The sequence below is a fragment of the Colletotrichum aenigma genome (genome assembly GCF_013390185.1).
Source record: "Colletotrichum aenigma strain Cg56 chromosome Unknown KSG_Cg56_contig03, whole genome shotgun sequence".
Taxonomy (NCBI): Eukaryota; Fungi; Ascomycota; class Sordariomycetes; order Glomerellales; family Glomerellaceae; genus Colletotrichum; species Colletotrichum aenigma.
The window spans coordinates 4806669-4823762 of NW_023500909.1; the positions used below are offsets into that span (position 1 = coordinate 4806669).

Below are 17094 nucleotides of genomic sequence, written 5' to 3' on the forward strand. Positions count from 1 at the left end.
ACAAGCGTATTTCTGCAAGCATGGTCTGCAGGTTTAGTGAGAGACGATACCCTTCATAGCAAACTTGATTTTAGGTGACACATCAGATCATAGATACGCCGCTGTTGGTTGTCTTGAAATTTGGGCTTTATTCTTGTTATTTTACAGAACCATACATAGTACAAGGCGCGCTTGCCCACGTCCGCCAGAGAAGAGGGTTCTAATCTTCAATCATCCTGGGCATATTTTTCATCTCCTTCATGGCTACGACTCAAGACAAGTCAATGCCATAGGTCTCCTTGCTTCCAGTCTGCTCAGGCTTGTACGGCTGCTGAGGTGTGCGGAAGTACGGCGTGGGGGCGGCGGCAGCGGCTCCCCTGAGCCCCGCGAACGGCGCCCTCGGCTCAGCTACCGGAATCTTGGAGACGTCCTTGTCATTGTAGATTTGCTCCTTGCCGGTCATCTCTTTGAGGACTGATTGCGACTCCCCTTCGGCAGCGTCAAGGCCAATCAGAATGCGGCCAACAGAGCTCATCCATGCCGACACCGGCTTGACGTAGGCCTTTGCACCACCCTTCACATCGGGATCGAAAGACGTGATGCCAGCAATGCGGTTCTTGTGGTTGCCTCTGAACGACCTCTCGTTAAAGGCGTTGTCGCCCAGGGGCACGTCGGTGACGAAACCGGCCACACCAAGCTTGGCATGTTGGGTGCCCTGTCGCGGCGCGATGATACGCGCCAACACGGGCGTGTGTTCCGCCTGCGGTCCGTAGACGGGGTGGTTCTCGGCAAAGGCCGAAGTACGCAGGTAGGAGATACCGGCGGAAGGGTGGGACATTGGCGGGCCAACTTCTGCCCATGTGCTAGGCCGGGTGTTCTGGGTCACGTCGACGAAGTTTTTCGCTGTGGGGGGTGGTTGGAGAGGAGCAAGATCCAGGAATTTGCTGATGTGCGTGAAGAGAAGTACGCGGTCGGCACGTATCTTGCGCTGGTATTGAAGGACCTGGTCCTCGGTGATGTCCTTAGCTGTGACCGGCTCCGGGGCCTCGCTGCCTCTGTCGAGAGCAGCTTGACGTCTGTCTTTGTTGATGTCTTCGGCGAGAACCTCCCTGAGATAGTTTCGGAACTCCTCGCGCTTGCTACGGACGCTCTTGCGCAAGTATCGGTCGAATTCGCCCTCGGTCAGACCAGCAAGCCAAGGACCCTGGAACTTCCACCTGTTGTCCTCGGCGGCACCGTCCTCCAGTGTTGTGAAGTCATGCTCGTCCTCGAAGACGGATTTGGGAGCGGCATTCAGGGTTCCAAGGCGAACCCTGTTCGAGGTGGGTAGTGAGACGGGGAGGTTCATCTCCTGGAACTTTTGGAGAGTGATGGCGTGGTCGGCGGCGGAATTGTAGTCGGTGACTCCCTCGATGGTATCGATCTGTTTGACTCGCACAATTGGCGTAGAGGTCTTGATCGTCTTCTGGATGGGAAGGGAGCGCTTGAAACCCCAGTCGCCGAGTTTCCTCGAGGACTCGGGGGTAGTGATGGCTTGATGTGTGGGATAATCGGTCGTCGCGCTGGGGGAGAGGCGGCGAGCGACGGCACCAGCCTCGCCGCCGGGTTGCGGAAGCGGATTCGGAATGGTGAACATCCGCGAGGAGCGCAGAAGCGCTCCTCCGGGCGTCAATCGGGCAGACATTGCGGCTGTCTGAGCACGTCGTCGGAGGCTCGGTCGTCAATCGCAGGTATCACAAAAACTGGCGTCGTTGCGGGAGAAATTTCAATTGGAGTAGGCCGGAATATGCCGGAGCCGTCTGATTGGACAACAGCTACCCCTGCTGGCAGTGAAGCGCTGGGGCCCGGGGGTCGTCGAGTCCAGGCGCGGGACGGGAAGGGTCAACGACTGCGAAGTCGGGTACTCAGGGTCGGTTCAAGTCTCCTACATCGTTAATCTTTCTCTACGACTTCTACGAAAACTTTTACTCGGTTCAATGAGCCATCATCAGTTTTACTAAGAGTTTTCTGGTTAATATATCACATGCCTTGAGACGCCAATCGAGTGCAGTGACAGTGACGAGTACCTGTTGGTTCCCCACTAAGACGTCCAGCCCATGCACACCCCACCACGAATCACAGGTGCCTTGTTAGGAAACTGCTCCTTCTAGCGCGGGCATCGAATTTAGCAACTGACATTTTCCAACCACACTCTCACTCGACTCTCTCCGGCAGCTTGCGGACTGCACGATCGTCTATGTGGGCAGCGAAAAGGATGGCGTCAACCACTGTCGGGTCCTCGCCCGCGCTCACTTTCAAGCTCGTTGCTCGCTGTTCAGTAGGTAGCCATGCGATTGATCGCATGACTCTGCCCTGGCTGGACGGTGCTAACAAACTAGGCTAGACGACAAGAGCTCGCGCATCCATCCTGACGCTTCCTCATGGTTCGGTCCAGCTTCCCATGTTCATGCCGGTCGCAACCCAGGCTTCGCTCAAAGGCTTGACCCCCGAACAGCTCGAAGAGACCGGTTGCCGGTTATGTTTGAACAACACCTACCATCTTGGCTTGAAGCCTGGACAGGAGGTTCTCGATGCCGTGGGCGGGGCGCACAAGCTCCAGGGATGGAAGCACAATATCTTGACGGATAGCGGAGGGTAAGAATGCGAAGGATCTGCGTGCAAACGGAACTGCGACTGACGTCCTACAGCTTCCAGATGGTCAGTCTTCTCAAGTTGGCCCACATCACGGAGGAGGGCGTGCGCTTCCTTAGTCCGCATGACGGCTCGCCGATGCTTTTGACGCCGGAGCACTCGATGTCTCTGCAGAACTCGATTGGAAGCGACATCATGATGCAACTGGACGATGTTCTGGTCACAACATCTCCGGATGCCGCCCGCATGCGCGAGGCCATGGAGCGCAGCGTACGTTGGCTTGATCGCTGCATTGCTGCGCACAAGAACCCCACCACTCAGAATCTCTTCTGTATCATCCAGGGTGGTCTCGACCTTGAAATGCGCCGCGAGTGCACCCGCGAGATGCTCGCCCGAGACACCCCTGGAATTGCTATTGGTGGACTAAGCGGTGGTGAGGCCAAGGCCGACTACTGTCGCGTTGTCGAAACGTGCACCAAACTGCTGCCTGATCTCAAGCCGCGCTATGTGATGGGAATTGGCTACCCGGAAGATTTGGTAGTGAGCGTTGCGCTGGGCGCAGACATGTTCGACTGTGTCTGGCCCACGCGAACAGCACGTTTTGGTAATGCAATCACGAAAGCTGGTGTCCTCAACATCCGTAACTGGAGGTACGAGCATGACTACGGTCCTATCGAGGAGGGCTGTGGTTGCATGTGCTGTAGAAGGGGCGAGGGCAGTTTGAATGTCACCCGGGCGTTCATTAACCACAACGCCGGCAAAGAGACCGTGGCTGCTCACCTGTTGAGTATACACAACGTATGGTATCAGTTGAACCTGATGAGGGAAATTAGGCAGTCCATCATTGAGGATAGGTTCCCTGCATACATCAGGGAGTTCTTTGGTGGCTTGTATGATGACAAGGCAAAGTACCCCGAGTGGGCAGTAGATGCTCTAAAAGGGGTTGGTGTAGATTTGACAAAATAGTAAAAACATGTTGATACCCACGAGGAGATTTTGGAGTAAGCTAAATTGCCAAAGAGAGTATCTGCGATGGCCTTACCTGTCGCTTTTCTCTCGTCTGGAACTCGATGAGAATATCGAGACACGGCAAGGCCGGGTACGAGAGTAATTCAATCTGTACCATCTCAGCGACTTGCGCCAACTGCAGCGAGCGCGCGCGGTCCAGGACGGCGGCGCCAAGTCCGGTACCCATGATCCGCATTCCGGCGAGTCGACCGGGGTGCCGACCCGGAAGCCCCATCAATTCACGTGAACTGCTGTAGCGCACGGACCTCCGTCTCCACTCTCGGCTGGTCTGCCCTAACGAGTGTGCACACTATCGCGTCTTTTTTTTCTCAACTCAGCGACGACCGACGGCAGCCTCCATCTCGACAACTCACTAACCCCCGTCCACCGTTCCCAGCAACCACCTGAGCCAATATTGCCAAAATGGGTCGCGTTCGTACCAAGACCGTCAAGAAGTCCGCCAAGGTCATCATTGAGCGTTACTACCCCAAGCTCACCCTGGACTTCGAGACCAACAAGCGCATCTGCGATGAGATCGCCATCATCGCCTCCAAGCGCCTCCGCAACAAGGTCAGAATACCTCCCGAGAGAGGCGCGCTCCCGGGGCGCCTTTTGGGCCACGGCGAGCGTGCTGCGAAAAATCTCATGAAGAGAAGGGGGAATTTCATACTGACGGTGGATTGAATTGCAGATTGCTGGTTACACCACGCACTTGATGAAGCGTATCCAGCGTGGCCCCGTCCGCGGTATCTCCTTCAAGCTCCAGGAGGAGGAGCGTGAGCGCAAGGACCAATACGTCCCCGAGATCTCCGCCCTCGACTTCACCCAGAACTCCGAGAGCGGCCAGCTCGACGTCGATGTCGAGACCAAGGACCTGCTGAAGCACCTTGGCGTACGTCTCTCTCCCCCCAGACACCACGGCGGAGGACCTGCAGCCCCGCGACAACAGATAGTGATGGCGATGCTAACTTGCCGTGACACAGTTCGACGCCATCCCCGTCAACGTCATCCCCGTCGCCCAGACCCAGGTCCAGGAGCGCGGTGGCCGCCGTTTCGGCGACCGCCCCCCTCGTCGCGACTAAATTATTTGCTCAGGAAAGAAGGAAAAATCGGGGTGGAAAAGTTTACGGTCTCACGGCAACGGCAACGGCATATCATGATACATTGCTACAGGCGTCTCGAGGACGGTAGTGAGTTGCATTTTAGGAAACTGGAAAAAAGTTTCTTCTCCCACACAAGGTGTCGCCGATTCTCCTGGAGCACTCCGGAGATGACGCTTGATTGCCAATACCACCCCCCTTTTTACTGTGACGATTCTCTCTAACCGTGAAGCTCTGGCCCTGTCGAACCTCTGTTGATATGCCATACAATAGTACCGACGTGGTGACGCGGCACGAGAACGTGAGATTGAGGCTGAAATGCTGTCAAAATGCTGGCTCGCCGCTTTTTGGGGGGTATCAAATCTACTTCCATCGATGACCGGTTTAGCTGCCAGCCATCGGGCCAGTCCACGCTCCAAATCCATGCTCCAAATGACCCAAATTCTTCTGTAGTCCTACATCATGACATTTCTGCGTCGGCCTTCTGAGCATCCATCAACTTTTCCAGTTCGGCCATTTCAACTTGAGCCTGCGTCTTTCCAGCTCCCGGCCTGTGACCTTCAACTAGCATATGTGCATCGTCAGGTCCTGCCGTAAACACGCCCTCCTCTACGGGCGGTTTCGTCTCCCTTTCTCGGATAGCCAACGTCATCTGCTTGCCCGGCGTAGCCTCCTTCTTCACCTCTCCTCGCTCTAGAGCCAAGGTCGCAGTCTGGTCTCCCGCCCTCCTGCCCTCCTCCAGCCTCAGATTGGCCAGGTCCCGCGCAGCCTTCGCGGCCAGGTCCTCCGCCGGCTTCTCCTCGCCCAGCAGCTCAATCTCAATGTCCGGGATGCCCGCGCGCTCCCACGCGGCCGTCTCGTTAAGCTGGACCTTGACGTAGAGCGCGCGGCGCTGGCAGTCCTTGGAGCACCACTTCTCGGACTCGCGGCGGTTGACAATGTCAAAGTCGCTGCGGCCGACGTTGACGAGCTTCCACTGGCCGCCCTTGGAGGCGGCGGGCTTGGGCTGGGCGCAGAGGGTGTAGCCGCACAAGCCGTTGACGTTGCGCTCCTCGATGAGGTCGTCGTAGTCGGAGGGCTGGAAGAGGCGGACGTTGGCCTTGAAGTCGGCGACGTCGCGCGGGGCAGGGTTAGCGGAGGAGTGGCGTGGGCTGCCGCGGACCGTCGGGTACTCGGAGAGGAGGGCGAGGGATTCGAGGATCTGGAGCTCGAGCTCTTTGCGCTGGTGGATGATGCGGGCGTGCTGAATAGCGATCTCGCGAGGGTCTGGTCTGGGTTGTTCTGGGGGAGCAGCTGGTTTCTTGAGGATGCCCTTGAGAGGCCGGGCATCGGTGGCCATTTTTGGAATTGAGGTTTTGGTGAATTGGAGGTTGGAGTGTGGATGAAGGTTCGGTTGTGGGCTGTGCTGGTTTATGGAGATGGACTTGAATGACGCGAGAGCTGTGAGAGTTCAAAAGCTGACAACGACCGTTACTGTAGAGAGTGGTTGTGAGACAGAGTGAGGTCTCGGGGCGTGACGAGAGTTGCGACAGCAAGGGCGGCGATTGGTGAGAATGAAAATTGTTAAGGCGCGTTGGAGAAGATTCGATGCTGCTTGAGCTCGCGACCCCACATTCAGATCTGGTGCTCCGAGGTGGTGCTGGAGCAGTGCAGACGAAGACAATTGGTAAGAAAAGGTACGTATCGATGAGGGGCCAAGCCGGGCCGCTACATTCAGGTCCCTTAGGTAAGGTACACAGCCAGACAGCTTTGCTGAATCCTAGGTACATAGCATTATTTGACCAGACGTGGTGGCTCGGGGCTCGCGGGTGGCTTGGCTGGCACGCAGTCCGGTCTCTCGACCACCATGTAGGATGATCTCATTGGTGCAGGTAGCTGAAGAAAAGAAGCGCATTCTCGTCCGGTCCTCACCTCCAACACTGGTTCGACCGGCGCTGACGGGGTTGCCCTGTGCCACAAGCACCGTTCGGTTACCTAATGTTTGTATGGATGGATGGATATGCTCAGAGTCGTGATCTGGGATGATGGCTGTGGTTGCCTCTCCAAAGGATCCCCCGCTCTCCAATTCAAGGCGTGAGCCACCTCAGCTGCCAGGCATACCTACCTTGCAGCATCAGCCCGACGACCTCCGGCTACCTGCCTGACCAACATCTGCCGCTGCTACCCAGTTGTTGGCGTTGATCTACCTTTGAAAGTACCTTGCCGTGCCTACCTTAGTAGATAGGTGAGCAAGTGAGGTACACCACCTCATCTTGCCAGCCAACCACGCGCTCCGTCGAGCCTGGCTGTGCCTCGTGCTGCGCTGGCCCATCTTAGTCCTGCCGTTGCTCCCGTCCATGACGGCGTACGGCGAGACTGTTTGAGAATCCTGAAGTGAAGCATCACGTCTAATAATATTCCCTCCGCCTTCGCCTCCTTCGAGAAGCAACCCAAAATCCACTCCACACCCCGAAACCCCGACTGCTTGCAAAGGCAACACACAACACCACATATCAGACAGTGACACTCTTTCTGCCCCCGTATTCTTGGGACGACGTTATACGAACGAACCCCTGCTCTTAGCACCGCCTGCCAGTCACCGTACATACCGACCAACCTAAGATACGGATAATCAGGTGCTATCTACGGACACTGACTGAGAGGCACAGCGCACCTTGGTGAGGCGCTGGCCCGCCTAGGCAGACATATTCGACGAGATTGCCCCCCTCCCATCGGCCAGCTTCCCGCCCGCATAAGGTATTGCGGCTCCCGTCCCTCTCATCCTCCCCCCCAGCGAAGCGACGCAGACGCACCACAACCACGCAACCTCCCACCCCCGGAAGCTTGGGCAGACAGCCAGCCAGGCCTCTTTCTGCTGCAACCAAGTGACAGAACACCAAAAAATCATTTGTCACCGTGGCCCAAAATACTGCATGGAATTCTCCATTCTGCGCCCCAGGCTGCATACATGACTCTTGTGTGCGCATAGGTGTCCCTCCCAGGTAAGGGCCCCCAATTGCCCCGGCACATTGAACTAAGAGAGTTGCAAGTTCATGCGCTGACGTCGACACGCCAACTGTAGATCCCTCCACCCCCGTCTTCCTCGTCACAGGTCACAGCCTCTCTCTGTCTCTCTCTTTCCTCCGACAAGACCCCGTCGGTTCCCAATCCCAGGTCACCTCAACCCCCCTCCATCGGTTTGAGAAAATCCGTCCCTCCCTCCGGCCACAACTCGCGATCTGCTCATCAACCCATCGCCAACCCAGCGCGTTTGTGAGCTGTGGCTGCTGCTAATCGCTGCTGCCCGAATAACGCCCTGCTATTCGCTTCCCGCCCGCTACTGCAGCCAACAGCCCATCCATCCCATCAGTGCAGCGCACCGCAGCGCCCCAGGTCAAAGCTGCTGACGACGATTCCGATTCCGTTGCCCCACACCCCAGAGCAGCAGCTCGCCCTGACCTGCTCGACTCCTCTTCCAACTACCTACAAACCAACACGAACGACGACAACCCGCACACCCCCGACGACGACGATTTGAATATTGCCGGCCATGTCGACCGTCCCCTTCAGGGTCAAGGCCCTGTTCGAATACTCTTCGCCCCACGACGATGATTTGCAATTCCCCGCCGGCGTCATCATCACTGTGACCGATGAGGAGGATGCCGATTGGTATGGCGGGGAATACGTCGACGACTCCGGCTTCAAGCACGAAGGCATCTTCCCTCGCAATTTCGTCGAGAAGTTCGAGCCCCAGGCCCCGCCTCGCCCGACGAGAACGCGCAAAAAGGAGCCCGAGGTCACATCTCCCGCCTCCGAGCCGAGCGCGCCAGCTCCCCCTCCCGCTCAGCCAGAGCCCCTGCCCGTCCAGGAACCCGAGGTTCAAGAAGAGCAACCTGCGCCGCCCGTCCCGGCTGCTCTCCCCGCCTCGCCCGAAGCTCCCGCAGCTCCCGAACCCGTGCCCGTGAAGGCACCCGAGCCTGTCCCTGAGCCAACCCCGGCAGCTCCGGCCCCGAAGCCTAGCGAGCCTCCTGCGGCAAAGTCGCCCCCCATCGCCAAGGCATCTCCTGCTCCTTCGAAGCCGGGACCGCCCCCGAAGCCTTCCAGCAATGCATTCAAGGACCGCATTGCGGCTTTTAACAAGGCTTCTGCTGCGCCCATCACACCTTTCAAGCCCAGCGGGTTGGCTGGCGGAACCGGTTTCATCAAGAAGCCCTTTGTTGCTCCGCCGCCTAGCCGAAACGCATATGTACCGCCTCCACAGCAGGCCCCAATTGCAAAGGTCTACCGGAGAGACGAAGACCCCGAGATACAAGAGCGAGAGGCGGAAAACCAAGAGACTGCCGAGAAGGCGGCGCCGGCTGCCGCTGCGACCGAGGAAGGCGAAGATGCCCCGAAGCCGTTGAGTTTGAAGGAGCGCATGGCCTTGCTTCAGAAGCAGCAGTTGGAGCAGGCCCAGCGCCACGCAGATGCCGCCGCAAAGAAGGAGAAGAAGCGACCCCCGCCCAAGAAGCGTACCGACAGCCAGGAGGCTACTGAGGAAGCTGGAGGAGCTTCGGCTGCGGCGCCCGAGAGCCAGGACGCTGATCAGGCGGCGGCACGAAGCTCTATCGACTCTCCTCGCATGCCACCACCCGCACCCAGGCGCAAGTCCTCCCGAGGCCCTGCTGCCGACGACGGAAACGACGCCGATATGAGCGGTGCCGGCGATACCACCGAAGGACAGGAAGACCTCACTGAGCGGGACGACAGCGATGCGGCGCCGCGCCCCATCCCCCGACCGCAAGTTGCGTCGCCTACCGAGACACGTCAAGAGGACGCACAGGAGGAGGAAGAAGAGGAAGAGGACGACATGGACCCCGAGGTCCGCAGGAAGGAGGAGCTTCGTGCGAGAATGGCCAAGATGAGCGGTGGCATGGGCATGCATGGCATGTTCGGAATCCCAATGGGTGCACCGGCCCCGCCGAGGAAGAAGAAGGTCGAGAAGCCTGCTGAGGCACCTGCGGAGGAAGAGCGTGAGGAGGCGACGTCTCCTGTTGGACGCGTGCCGGTGCCGGGTATGATGGCATTGCCCGGAATGGGCGTCCCGAAAAGACAAGAGGAGCCTGTTGAGGCCGATGAACCCGAGCGCCCTACTTCTTCCAGAGCTCCGCCACCCCCTCCGCGAACGGCCGAAGAGGCACAGGAGGAGGCCGTCACGAGCCCTGCTCCCACATGTGAGCTTCCAGGAACAATTCACAGAATCATCTCTAACCAGCCAACAGTGCCCGCTCGCGAACCCGCTGGTGCACCCCCTGTACCGGGATCCAGACCTGCGCCACCTGCAGTGCCGGCTGAGGGTGAGTAGTATGACAATTACAACTCTGGGTTTCACTGACGCGATCACAGGCCGACCTCCCACGGCTGGGCTTAAGTCTCCCAGCGAAGGTTCAGTGTCCGATGACGAACTGTCGGGTGGTGCTCAAGATACGCCAAGGCCCGAAGAGAGCACACGCGCCCCTCCTCCTCTGCCACCGGTCGCCACAGGTGCCTCGGTTCGATCGCCGCCTCCTATCCCAGGTAGCGAGTTCTCGCCAACTTCTCCTGCCGGTGCTGCAAACAAGCGCATGAGCAGACCTCCACCACCTATTCCCGGAGCTGCGCCAGCTATTCCGCCAGCACAGTCTCGGCCGCCGCCGCCTCCTCCTCCGGGAGGGTCGCTGAGTCGCCAGTCCACACAGGACATGCATGTCGCGTCACCAATTTCCCCTCCCATTCGCCCTCCCCAACAGGGCGAAGAGGAAGACGACGAGGTTACTGAGTACGAGGGCGACTACGACACCGACATTGCCTCGTCGGTTCCGCATAAGGATGCTCTCAAGGCTCATGCGCGAGACTCAAGCATTGAGGATAACACATCCGTCAGATCGCCAGTGTCGGATGCTCCACCATCAATGCCACCTCCGATCCCCACCGGTGCCGCTCCCCGTGCCGTCCCGCCTCCTATTCCGTCTCAGCCCCCACCCCCGCCTACCGACAAGCGACGATCTATGGATGTTCCGCGCGGAGCTCCCCCGCCTCCGCCACCTGGGAAGGAGCCGCCCGTTCCTCAGCAGGACGATGATGAGTACGACCCATACAACTATTCAGCACCCAGGCTGCCGTACCAGCGCACGCCAAAGATCGAGGAGGAGAGCTACTTCCAAACCGAGTCACCACCTCTGCCTTCTCCTGCGCAGTCAAGAGGCCCCCCACCGGCGCCCCCCACAGGTCGCGCTCGGCAGTCCTTGGATGTCTCGAGAGCTTCCATGTCTCAGCGCCGATCTATGGATGCTTACAGACCTTCCGTCTCTGTCGAATCCGGCTTTATTGCTAACGATGTGGACCTGGCGAAGCAAAGCGGATGGTGGCGCCAGGAGAAGACTGTACCGCCCGTGTTCCAGGGAAGAAAGGACCTCTACTTTGAGACGGACGAGCAGACCCAGGGCTCTCAGGTCACGCGTACGGTCTACGTTCTTTTCCAGGATTACTCGCAGACGATTATCACGGTTCAATATGACCAAAATAACGCCGCGGATGTCATAATTGACCAAAGACACGACTCGCCTCCTAGAGCCCTTCGTCAGGATGAGCTGGAGCAGTCTTACGAGCGTTTTGGACGTCCGATCGCTGACGCGGTCGCCTCTAAGAAGGAGACTGTTGTCGCCGACGGAACACCGCAGGGCCTGGTTCTCGAGCTCCTGAAGCCATTCAACGATGTTCTTGCCCCTATCGGTACCAGAGCATACGGCGCTCTTGTCTATTCCAACATGGCCAACGCCTCAACGCAACAAAATGACCAAATTCGTGCCGGAGACATTATCTCAATCCGCAACGCCCGCTTCCAGGGCAAGCATGGACCAATGCACGCCAAATATTCGATGGAGGTCGGCAAGCCCGATCACGTTGCCATTGTCTCCGAGTGGGACGGAACCAAGAAGAAGGTTCGCGCCTGGGAGCAGGGCCGTGAGAGCAAAAAGGTCAAGGTGGAGAGCTTCAAGCTCGACGACCTGCGCAGTGGCGAGGTCAAGATCTGGCGTGTGATGCCCCGCAGCTGGGTTGGATGGAACAGCCCGGCGTCTTAGGAGATGACTAGGCCACGTCTTCCTCCAAGGGCGAGAGAACGTGCAGCGAGCACGGCGAGCACGAGCTCGCTGAAGAGTGGAAAGTCGTTGCGGAGGCAGCAGCGGCACCAGCAGCATTTCATCAAGGGTCAATACGAGGTCGACGAATCGGTGTGAGATGCATTGTTCTCGTGCGCGCGTTGTTAAAAAAAGGGAGAAGAAGAGAGATTAGAATGGGAGCGCGAACACCCCAAAACAAAACCTTCTTCATCTCTTGGGTTTTTCTTTTTTACCTAGTTGATCATTCGCTCTGTGCCCGCTGCATTACTTTGCTTTAGGTAGCTAGCAGCAACTCATTGTGGTTACTCCATACTTCCCCTTATGATGTTGCTTCATTTCATGCCAGTGTACCGTCTGTATGACCCGTTTCGCCTATATGGCTTCGACGCACAATGATAGGCAGATTTTTGGGCACGATAACACATGCGTGGCGTGATGTCAACCTCGAGTTTTCATGATACGCACCAATACCGTTGACATTCCCTATCCTGCCCTTCCTCAAGAGTGAGCAGTCCACCAAGCTCATGTGGTTCGTATCTCACATATCATCAACGATAGTCGTGTTCGCAGTCATCGTGGGTAGCCCGGTATATAAGCCATGTATGGGTGAGATAGCAGTGTTTAGCGACAGCAACAGAATAATAGTCGAAAGTGTCCAGCGTTGGTTGAATAACGGTTGCATTAGGATTAACGGTGGCCTGGGGACGCTTTGCCTTGTACCTCCTACCCTGATGTTTGGGGATCCCTTTTGAGGGTGCTGGTGCTACGGTCGTGAATACGCGCACGAGGATCGGGGATGACGGAGTTGGGGAGTAGTGGGCTGGACTCCAGAGCGTGAGAAGTTTCTTCTTGATTGCATTGCGAGCTTGGTGTTTGTTGTTGGATATAGGTGCGATTCGACCAAAAACACAACGACAGCGACTAGACTTCATTGCTCTTTTCTCAGAAATGATTCCAAGGTGAGTTTGCCGGCGTTTTGTACCAGACCAACTGCAATGTTGAGGCTTTCTCTGAGGGTCCGGCGTTGCGCTCTGGGTTGCCCTCATTCATGGAGGGAGGCATAGTAGATCGGCTTCGAAAGGTATAAAGGTTGCAGAGTAACATGTTTCTGAGTCTTGCCAGAGACAGCAATCGCTTGCTGTCCACAGCTGTCGCAAAGCTGGTGCAGAATAACACCCTCCTTAGGAGATCTTGATTGCGCCGGTGCTGCTTTTATCTGGTTTTCCCCCAGGGGCCTTTTGCACTTCATTCGGTTTGGGAGTATTTTGCCTCTGAATACATACCAAAAATTAATGGACGGCGAAAATACAATATGGACGCGAATCACATGGATCTCATAATCCTATCACGATCCCGCAAGAGGTAAATGCAGAAACCGTGACAGGACCGTGCCAGAGAGAGGCGACACCAATGGGTCGAATTTGGAACATGATCTCCACGCGGCGCAGCGGGTTGCTGAGTATCTTCATAGACGGGGAACCTACTTAAATATTCCGCGCGCCAGGTCAGAAAGCGTGCCCCTTATGCTGTCGACACCTCGCTGGGTAAATCAGAAATACCTACCAGACTTCCGACAGCTTCAAGCAAATGGTGCGCCGATAGTATAAAGAGTAATTCTAAGGGATATGGAATAGGCATCAAATTCTGTTTGCTGCCAAGGAGGGAGGCCGAATGAAGCTTCTGGATCGTATTTCCGCATCGGGCAGTATTGTCCTCATCTTCAGTCGTTGCGCAAGTCTTGGTTAGATATGCCAACGATTTCCCATGCAATGCCTAGGTCTTATAATCCGTTTCTGGGTTATTCATGTGCGCTTAAGCTCTAGACTTTCAAGGGCAGAGATCTGGCGAGCTTCTGAGGGAGCCTTGCGAATTTCGAGTGACAACACATCTTCCCGTAGAAGTATGAGTCCAATGACGACTGGTTAAAACCACAAGAGTGAAGTCGAGACCACCCTTTCACATTTTGCTTTCTGAGGTTGAGTACTTTGTAAACGGTGGCCTTATACATATATTCCTGCCGAGAGCGCACTCTGGACGGACGTGCTCGGTACTACGACGAGTAACATCCCGTTGTCGACGAAGACCCGAGATCTTAAATCGGAGCTGAATTTGAGAGGTAGAACCTTTCTCGGAACCAAAGAACGAAGAAGGTTGTGGCTGTCCTCGAGTTGTTCTGCTCTCTGGTTTAGTGGTTTAGGATGCCATCTCTCTGGATGTTGAAAATGAGTCGCAGAGAAGCTCAAAGCTCAAAAGGCTTTGGGATATCTCGCCATGATAAGATATTCGAGTGATGATACGCGCTGGGCGACAGCGATGAGGCGTGCGAGTCGTCGATTTTAGGTGACCTATTGTCATATTACTGCGGGCTCTGGGGTGGAAGATAAGAAGATTCCAATCCATTTGCGAAAACACCCTGCCAATCAACCCAATTTCCTGCCTTCCGTTGCCAAAGCCTATCTCGGACTTTATAGACGGCAGGAAGACATCAACATGGCTTCGTAACCACCGTCATGAAGGAGATTTTGCCGGGGAATGTCCAAATATCGGCGGTGGACATCGCGGTTCCGGGGCCTCTATCTTCAGCATCCCCCAAGTCACTGATGCCTCTGGCAGACGAGCCCTGGTCCCACGCTTCTTTTCATTGCACTGGGTCGAATCTTAATGGGAGATATAGATGCATAGGTCATTGAACCCTCAACGAAGGCATCACAAATCTGCCTCTTCGATTTCGCTTTTACTTGGGATTGTGATCGCATAAGTAATGCTAAGTCAAGTCTCAGAATTCAAAGGAGGTCTTGCTATATCTAAAGAGCTGTTAATACGCTCCGAGTAGTTTATGGCGTCTTCGTCAGCCAATGCTCGCCGATTTGACTGAACACGCCGAGACAGATGTGCTACGGTACCCTTTCGCGTGAAGAACCAAGAGAAGTGAAGTGGTGTTGGCGTATCGGTGGAAACTCTGGTACACCTTTCCTTGACATTGCAAGACCTGACGATTGTCTGTCCACGCCTGATCCAGAGAAAGCTACGGCTAGCCAACTGCTTATTATACTTTCAACCCTTGAGGATGAACAAGTGATGAATTCAGCCTTTCGAATACATGTGGCCTTTTCGGAGATCGTGCAATAGCTTAGGTTCTTAAGATAAAAGTTCAGATGTTATTGTAATTGGAGACGGCATGATGAATGTTCATCGCAGGAGACTTCTGAACAAGAGGTGCGCGCCTATTTGCTACGTATATCATGCTTCCTTACCCGCACAGCTTCACTGCCGGTTAAGTGATACCCGGATCTTCAGTTTATGAGAGGGAGATACTCGGCAACTTATAGAGCCAATAGCTTTGCTCCAGGCTGGCGGATACCGCCTTCACATACAGTTGCCTGGAGCCGCGATCGAGCTTGTGGCCAGAAGTGATCAGACATCATACTCGTCATACCGAGGCGAGCAGGAGCTGATGGCACTCTGGTGCGGTTTTCAGTTTCATCCCAGTCCCCTTTACACACAATCGACTTTGCAGGTCCAAGGTTCCGCTGAGGTCCTTCCCTGACGAGTTTCATATCGCAGTCGGTCCTTCCAGCAGGAAACCCTCTTCCCACCATCCGTAACCGCTCCTCCATCCAGGTGAGCTATCTAAGGCCGTTACCTTCCCCAAGTTTCCAACAATTCAGCTCGATTTGAGTTACTCATCTCGTCCAACGGCCACATGGTCTAGCTGATCGGCACCGATTCCGTGGGTTTATGCTCGCCACAAGGCGCTCATTTCGAACTTTGGAAGTCTGGAAACCCATTCTGTGAGCGAAAGCCCCAAATGATCTGAGGACATCCTTTTTGCTTGATGCATTGAGTTGTTCATTTTGCTGGCTTTTGAATCTTCTGAATTCGTGAAAAGGGTGACTCTCGGGCAAGACATTAGGATCATTAAACGCTTCCATCATGGTCCCAAAAAGAAAAAGAAAAGCGGTGGTCAAAGTGACTTTATCCTGCAAAATTTTGTTTGTTTCCCTCGCCCAGTACCTTGGTCATCTTCATCAACGAGACTGCAATGCCACCTTCGCCCTTACCCGCCAAGTCTTGAATCACAGCCAGGCCGTCCAGCAGCAAGTGGCCTTCATGCCTCCCCTTCCAACCACCAACCACCAGCCCCTTACCGCCACCAGCCCGTTGCTCCCCTTCAGGGGGAGGAACTTCAGTTGACATATTTAACGCCGTTATCTTGCCAAAACTTCCAACAAGTCATCCTTCCAAAGTACATATGGCCTGGATTATCAGCGCGAATGCCCCGAAGTGGGGGACGGTGCTTCGCCGCAAAGCGGTCATTTCGAAGTCAGTGGCTGAAAACCCCAAATATGGGCTGAGGACCTCCTTTTTGCTGTGCGAGTACCATTGGCTGGCTGTTTTTGCTGCCAATACGACTTCGTAGTCGTTGCGGTCGTGGCCGCGGGCGCGGTAGGCACGGCACTCAGGGGGCGCAGTTCGGCTGCTCTCCTGAGGCAAAGACTCATTGCTTCGAGCCTGATCATGACTGCTACTGCCCTGTATAGCGGCATGTATCTGAGCTAATTTTCTGGCCAGCTTCCAAGATTGAATGTGGGAAAAGGGCTTGGTGCGGTCTGGCGATCACTGGGAACATCAGATCCGTAGGCGGAGCTGCGACCAAAATGGGCCTGGTCCAACCTCGATTCCGTCAGGCGAGTCAAAATTGGGACCTCCTTTTTGCGCTTCTTAACTTTTTCAACCAGTGGATCATCTTCAGATTCTCCTCAGCGAAAGGTTGGTTTAAGGCACGGCTCGGAGGAGGGGGTTGGGGGGATGGCGGAGGCTTGCTCGTGATGGAGCGTCAGGCCAGTATCGTCCCCTTGATCTATTCCCTTGAGGATGGGGACGAGGAAAAGCATCTCAATTGTGGATAGACGGCCTAACGACAAACGTCTCGACCCGGACGCATACAACACGACGTCTGGGCATTGAGTATTCAGACGTGTGATTCGAGATGCCCTTTCTTTTTCTTTTTCGTTTTGGGAGAGCAATAATGTTAGAGATTTATACCAGGCAGCGAATAACCCCGGCTACTCAGAGAGCCTTTCAATACGCCAGGATTTATGGGAAGTTGCCAGAAGCTGGGCCGTCAAGATTGGTCGAACCGAGCGCTGTTTGCCTACGTCGACCCCCTGAGCTACATCTTTCGTAACGCCAGGCGGATGTTCTGACATGCACTTGATGGAGAGTATGCAGAAAATAATGAAGAGGTCTAACTGAGA

At 55.7% G+C, this 17094-nt stretch overlaps 5 protein-coding genes across 5 annotated transcripts; 3 read left to right on the plus strand and 2 right to left on the minus strand.

Moving 5' to 3' along the window:
- Positions 1-250: 250 nt before the first annotated feature.
- On the minus strand, positions 251-1663 carry CGCA056_v005251 (uncharacterized protein; the record flags this gene model as incomplete). Its single annotated transcript, XM_037320504.1, has 1 exon — positions 251-1663. The coding sequence occupies one exon, from the start codon at positions 1661-1663 to the stop codon at positions 251-253; it is 1413 nt and encodes a 470-aa protein (XP_037180602.1).
- A 570-nt stretch (positions 1664-2233) lies between these two features.
- Positions 2234-3576, plus strand: CGCA056_v005252 (Queuine tRNA-ribosyltransferase catalytic subunit; the record flags this gene model as incomplete). The annotated part of the gene is made up of 3 exons (XM_037320505.1): positions 2234-2296; positions 2363-2613; positions 2667-3576. 3 exons carry the CDS (start codon positions 2234-2236, stop codon positions 3574-3576), a joined length of 1224 nt encoding a protein of 407 aa, XP_037181819.1.
- Positions 3577-4041: 465 nt separating this feature from the next.
- rps-17 (40S ribosomal protein S17) lies at positions 4042-4700 on the plus strand (the record flags this gene model as incomplete). The annotated part of the gene is made up of 3 exons (XM_037320506.1): positions 4042-4188; positions 4310-4510; positions 4602-4700. The coding sequence occupies 3 exons, from the start codon at positions 4042-4044 to the stop codon at positions 4698-4700; spliced, it is 447 nt and encodes a 148-aa protein (XP_037181818.1).
- A 478-nt stretch (positions 4701-5178) lies between these two features.
- On the minus strand, positions 5179-6057 carry RPAP2 (putative RNA polymerase II subunit B1 CTD phosphatase RPAP2; the record flags this gene model as incomplete). The annotated part of the gene is made up of 1 exon (XM_037320507.1): positions 5179-6057. The coding sequence occupies one exon, from the start codon at positions 6055-6057 to the stop codon at positions 5179-5181; it is 879 nt and encodes a 292-aa protein (XP_037180599.1).
- A 2190-nt stretch (positions 6058-8247) lies between these two features.
- On the plus strand, positions 8248-11797 carry CGCA056_v005255 (SH3 domain-containing protein; the record flags this gene model as incomplete). Its single annotated transcript, XM_037320508.1, has 3 exons — positions 8248-9910; positions 9959-10033; positions 10083-11797. 3 exons carry the CDS (start codon positions 8248-8250, stop codon positions 11795-11797), a joined length of 3453 nt encoding a protein of 1150 aa, XP_037180598.1.
- Positions 11798-17094: the final 5297 nt, after the last annotated feature.